Here is a 6,221-nt window from a genome sequence, read left to right on the forward strand (position 1 = left end):
GTATCCAATAGGCTCCCAGTTGAGTGTGATTGATTAATGCAGGACCCAGTTACACGGTGCTTTGGGACTCTATTTTGACTTCCACACACGTGGACCGTCCTCTTGGGCGTGGTTATTGTCTCTAAATGCTGTTTTTTTTGTGGCGAACTTTTGCAGTTGCATTAGCGTGACGGTTTTAATATTGTACAGTACTAAAGAGACTTAGCCTTCTTCTCAGAAGGAATCAAGCGACAATGACTTCCACGAATACGTTTCAGGGACTTGACAGTAGTGCAAAAACAAGTTCAAGGTATGATTCACTTGCTTCTGAATAATTTTAAGTCTGTGGTAGACTGTTAGCCATGTTCGCTAGTCAGCTCGGTGAAAATCCTGCGAGAGTCGAAAAAGGAACTTGGCTAGCTCGTAGATACCCAAGATAGTCAAGTAGCATGTAACAAGAGCTTTTTGCTAATTTAAATGAACCAGTTAAGAAGGGCCTGGTTATGCCATGCCTCTGAAATAATTTGAAAATAATTTAATCTTGCCCGAACATAGTTCTATGAAAATTTAAGCAATAGTAAGTCTAAGACTGCGAACTTCAGCTGCCGTTAGCTATAGTTAGCTCCTGAGATTCTACAGTCTAGCGTTAGGTTACCTTCCTGATTATGAGTGGCCAACTAGCGTACCTAGCTAGGATGGCTAGCTAGCAGTTAGCGTTATAGTAAATTAACCGTTAAGTTGTTAGCAGTAGCTAGCTAACATTTAAAACTTTTATGTTTGATGAAAAACAGTTGGATTCTTTACTGTCATCGAACTTTTAATATTTTAGAATATGCACAAATCCTTTGTTCCTGAATATAACCTAATGATTTTTAGACTATGCATGCGATGTGTTCCGTGTTGTAAATCTAGTTTTCAAAATGGCAAAGCATTACCGAATTAGCTAGACTATAAACCGGATTGGAGATGCAAAGTATTTGTGTCACATATGTCATTTACCACATATACGATGAAAAATTTGAAACATGGCTGTCATGTGGACCCTTTGGTCTCTGACTGGTCTGTAGTGCATCACGAATGCCGACCTTGCCGCCTCTTTCGTATCTTTCTAATGTGAGTGGCCCTCGATGCATGGTGGCGCTTTTCGGTATTTTTGGTGTTGAAGAATTCTGCTTTGTTGTACTGCAGTTAAGATCCTTTTCTTTTTCTCTCTGTGTGTGTGTGTGTGTGTGTGTGTGTGTGTGTGTGTGATTTGTATTTATTTATTTTGACAGAATTTGGTCTGTACATTTAGTGAAATATTAGTTAGGAAAAACCTTTTGTGTATAGTGTATGTTAATGCAGGTAAATGTGTCGGGGTCCAGCCGTTTTGGTAATTTTGTTATTGGTTCTGAGAGTTAACAAATTTTATTGAATTACAGCATATGTGTGTAACTACAGGGTTTTGCGGCCTCCCGGAGGTGGCAGCAGTGATATATTTGGCGGCTATGAGGAAGACACTGGTGCTTCCAGGCGGCCAGATAAGATGGCCTCCACTGTTTTTGCACCAGCAGAGGAGCCTCAAGGTGGTCCCAAACGTTCCAACCCCCCAGGTAAGGGAATAAGTGTTTTTCTAATGCAAACTGAGCACTCATTTTCCCTTTTATATCTTTTGGATCATTTGCAAGTGTTTGAGAATCTTCACCACAGAGTAAACGGGTAGTATAAGGAGAGTATGGTTGGTTAACTTGCATGCACATGTTTCCTTTCTCACTCCCTGTGACTGACTTGCAGTTCTTCTCTGTGAGCAATGATCTTGAATTGCATTATTGTACTAATTGTTGGTCACTGGCCATTTCTAGTTCCCCCATGCTAAGTTCCAAATCTACTGTCATTAGGAGCTACCAGTCAATTCTAAAGTTCTATGTGATGAAATCAAATTGTCAATTGAGGTAAAAGGTTTCAAACCAAATGGGAGGAATTTCTTTACACTAAACAGTTTGTCACAGCACTTTTGTGAAATATCAGACTGGTCATTTCATAGCTTTAAATATCAATCTGATGTTTAGTGTATTCATGTTCAGTCTTCTAACACAAATTATAACAACCATGGATGATATGGGTGGTCAGGCCTCTGCTTTAGTTCTTCACTTTAGGTCGTTCTCTTGTAGGCACTGTTGAGTCTGCCATCTGATTGGCTCTCAGACTGTGGCATGTTCTAGAAAAGTCCATGCTGATGTTGGTATCTGCTCTTAGGAATGGGGAAACGAATTGGGCCCAGAGGTATTGTTAGCAGACTTGGAGCCCACGTGTGATGAGATGAGACAAACATCTTACATTTGTCTTTATATTTAAGTCCTTTATTGTGCATATCAAAGTGGCTTCTCTGTTTTAAGAACAGATATGGGTATATAGGTGCAAACAAAAGATCCTAGATACCGACTGCAAAGTTTTATAAATCCTACATTTATGGAATTTAGTGGACGTGTTTATCCAAATGACTTACAATTATGACTGAATACAACTTCAGCAATTGAAGGTGAAGGGCCTTACTTAGGTGTCCGGCAGTGGTGTGGCTTGAACTAGCAATGTTCCAATTACAAGTCAAGTACCTTAACCACCGAGCTACATTTATATTATTAAATGCATAGACCTATACACTTAAAGAGTAAAAAATAAAATAAAATTCTGTAAACAACTGTGTAATCATGCAGTAAAAAATTGTTGCTTCTTTGTATAAAGCATCAATGGTGAGGGTATCTGAATGTTTACATTTTTGTCATTCAAAAGCTAGTATTCTGAAGCAACTGGTTAGCAGCTGTGTGCACATTTTTAAAAAGAGAAAATATAAATTAAAATGATGAGAAATTGTATACAGATAATTAATTAAATTCTAAAATGATGTTAGTTTTATATATAACTTACTTTTGTTCAGAAGCTTGTCAACATGGTTAGCCATGTGTGCCTGGTCCTGCTGTAGTATCCAAGCAATAATTTGTTGTGGTTTTTTGTTGTTTGTTTGTTTTTTGTTTTGTTTTTTGTCTCATTGCATCATTGCTTTTTAAACACATTTAAAGATGTATAGTGTGTACCTTTTGGTTTAAAAGTTTGGTGGGTGCTGATTTGTCAGTTTTCCTCACAGGTGGAAAGAGCAGTGGAATTTTTGGAGAAGCTGGGGCACCTCCCCCTCATCAGAAGCCCATCCCTCCAGGTGGAGTGAATAGCAACATCTTTGGTGGACCAGAGTCAGACCAACCCACTGTCAAAAGTCATCCAAACAAACCAAAGGTTCGTTACCACTGAAGATAAAAACTGATATGTTTCTATGATTATTTGAAATATAACTGTTTAATGTTTTCATTCATGTTTGATATCTGTATGTACTAAAAACTAGAACAATTGTCAAGTATTTCATAAGGCAATGGCCAGTATAATGGAAGTCAATGAAAGGGCTTCTCTTGTCACTTGATCCCTGACGAGCCCCCCTCTCGTTTTCACAGGACAATATAGGCGTGGGTGTGGTTGTTGCACCTGAACCACCAGGTAAGGAAATGACCCAGTTCACTGTAAGTTATGTAGAAATGCATGTTATTACTTTTAGGTACACTACTCTTTTGCTCTACCTGCAGCTTAATATTTTTATTCGGTTGATTCTGTGTACTCAGAAGTTAGTTGACTGCTGGTAACTTGTCTTCTACTCTATACAATTGTGCCATGTTTCCAGTGTCCTCCTTCTATGACCTGTTTTGAAAACGGGTCATTCATGAAATCCAGGCAATGTGTGGATACTCTGCCTGTATTTACATTAGTTTATTCTGTCTACATAAACAATATTTGTAAGTACATTTACATTATATATTTAAAGCATCCAGCTACATCCTGCCCTTTGGTCAAAACTAGGTCATTTCATGAAAAATGTCAGCAAAGGTTGATGAAATGTAAACAGGGTACAGCGTTCCAGGACAGTCAGATGACTTCAGAATACAGTAGCTATTTGGTATAGCTATGGAGGCGGTATACCCAATACCCATTACTCAGTGTGTCTCCCAGTGAGCTAAAGACTAAAACCTTCCCCTTTTTGTCTTCTCTTAATATAAGCAACTTTTAAGTTATTTCCATAGTCTCCAGAGAATTTTTAAAAATGCAAGTTTCATTGGCAATGATCAATTTAATCTGCATGGCAGTGACTCAGCCTAAGGAGACAAAAGAAGTGAAGGAGACTCCTCAAGCCACACCCACCAAGGAGGTACCACCAGCTGCACCCACATCCAAGCAGGATGCTGAGCCGGCCCCCCAACAGCCAACGGAGAAAGACCATGAGCCACGCCTCGGACCACGCCCGCGCTCACACAACAGAGTGATTAATCCCCCCGGTGGAAAATCCAGTGTGGTCTTTTACTGACCAGTGCCATTTTCTTTTTCTCCATCCCCCTCTCATTCTGTTCTCTCTTACTAATATTGCTACCTAACCTTCTTGTTTTAAGACACCTACTTTCAGAAGGTCCAGTGTTCTTGTTTTGCTTCCTTATTTTAATTTCTCCACTGCTCTCTCATTCCTTAACTCTTTGCACTTTCTAACTCATTCCCAAAATGCTCGTCCTTTTTATCTGACGGTTTGAGTAATTGTTGCGGTCTCAATCAGTGGAATTGTTCATTTCAATTCATTCAGACTTGCTGCTTGATTGTGCTTAATAAGAAAATGCTCTCTTAGTTTGATAATGTATAGAATGCAGATCTATGTAATGTTCAACTAAAACCACTGTCCATCACCATGGCAACCTTAAACTCTTTAAACACCTGGTTTAAATTCACAAATCTTGATTAAAAATAAGATGATCAGTCTTGCTGGAGCATGGGAAACTCGAGTGTAGCAGTGCATCTTCACGATGGGGACTGGAAAGCTTTGTTCTAACATGCCTCTGAAAATCAGTGAGCATTCTGTTGGCTTGCATCCTTGCTGCCAGTGGGCTCAGAGATGGTCAGGTTCCCTCTGAATTTCAAATGGGTGATTTGTAATGTCACGATTCTCAGGGAGCACAAGAATGGAGGACCTGGTTGGAAACTTTGATCCTCCAGTATGTAAGACAACCTCTTAGGAATGTGCACAATTGGAGGACGTGCAGCCAAACAAGTGTTCAGTGCATAATACCAAAATGAGTGCACTGCCATGTTGACATGGTGCACCCCCCCCCCCCCTCCCCACGACCACCAGATTGTAATGCAGTAACAGAACAGGTGCCGACATACATGCAACGCTTCAACAAACATAACTCAATCTATCTATTTTTTGTTTGTTTGCTTCATTTTCTGCTGTTCAATCTTCAAGGTATTTAGGATGAACTCTGAGAAATATGCATGGAAGTTGGTGCTCTGGGAGTCCTGTTTAGTGCTGAATGCCAAAGTGTTCATTTTCACCATTACTGTATGAATCTGGGTTTTTGTTTTTGTTTTGTTTTTTTGTTTTTTTCCTTCCCCTACCTTCAGCTTGACCTTTTTGTTTTAAATTAAAACGGCATTTGGGACGCCTAGTATGACACGTAGAAAGCGTGTTTGCAACCACACTTGCTGGCAGCCACGTGTGAGAATGTCACAGAAAATGGTGTTGCAATAAACATGTTTTGATTATTCATACATTTTTGCGTAGTTTCTTTTTGTTTAGCTAAATTACATGCTTATATGAAGCCTTGACATCTTGGTTTGTTTTACTGGGTTGCCCTGAGTGATTGTGTTGGATTCAGCTCCTCTTCCTTGCGCAGGGTTTCAAGTGAATGCAGACGTCGCTGCAAACTCCAAGTGCCCATTTCTGTTGCATTAATTTTTAATCGGTTTATTTGGATATGCTTGTCAAAGTAGTGAAATTGCTTCTCAGCTGGCTTGAGTCAACTTAACTGAAAACGTTGGAAGAACGAAAAAGCTGAAGAAAAAGCATTTATTTATTTGACCCTATTCGTAAAAGATCTTAGTTTTATGTAGTAAAATAATCCGGAATGGTATACAATATTATCGTGCTGGTAATATTAACTTTAGAGGGAAAGAACCACTGCCTATAGTTAATCTAATATACACAATTTTGCCACAATTTAAACGTCCAATCTATTCTGGATTTAGCGTTTCAATTTGAACCATGAGTGGGACCGAATGTGCGATACCCCTATGCCTTTTTTTTGATAATATAATGGCCACTTTTTCGTCTTAAAAGGTGTTCGATTGCACACTTGACAGCTCAGAATTTTAAAACTTACACTACTCTGCCTATCTTAAAT

General features: G+C 39.2%; 1 protein-coding gene across 2 annotated transcripts; it reads left to right on the plus strand.

The window, feature by feature from the left end:
* Window positions 1–101: 101 nt before the first annotated feature.
* On the plus strand, window positions 102–5,589 carry jpt2 (Jupiter microtubule associated homolog 2). 2 transcript variants are annotated; one of them, XM_027014666.3, is made up of 5 exons: window positions 102–289; window positions 1,420–1,571; window positions 3,089–3,246; window positions 3,459–3,501; window positions 4,143–5,589. In XM_027014666.3, the coding sequence occupies exons 1-5, from the start codon at window positions 234–236 to the stop codon at window positions 4,358–4,360; spliced, it is 627 nt and encodes a 208-aa protein (XP_026870467.3). In that variant the 5' UTR covers window positions 102–233; the 3' UTR covers window positions 4,361–5,589. The 2 variants fall into 2 exon arrangements, with proteins under 2 accessions (XP_026870467.3, XP_026870469.3); XM_027014668.3 differs by having other exon boundaries at window positions 107–289; window positions 3,101–3,246.
* Window positions 5,590–6,221: the final 632 nt, after the last annotated feature.

The sequence above is a fragment of the Electrophorus electricus genome, chromosome 3 (genome assembly GCF_041902795.1).
Source record: "Electrophorus electricus isolate QZ-2024a chromosome 3, ASM4190279v1, whole genome shotgun sequence".
Lineage (NCBI taxonomy): Eukaryota > Metazoa > Chordata > Actinopteri > Gymnotiformes > Gymnotidae > Electrophorus > Electrophorus electricus.

Bases quoted from the DNA above. Each gene is read 5' to 3' on its own strand.
- jpt2 (XM_027014666.3), top strand. From the start codon at position 234: ATGACTTCCACGAATACGTTTCAGGGACTTGACAGTAGTGCAAAAACA. The intron at 290-1,419 runs GTATGATTCACT...GTGTAACTACAG, and splicing joins AGTGCAAAAACAAGTTCAAG to GGTTTTGCGGCCTCCCGGAG. The intron at 3,247-3,458 runs GTTCGTTACCAC...TCGTTTTCACAG, and splicing joins GTCATCCAAACAAACCAAAG to GACAATATAGGCGTGGGTGT.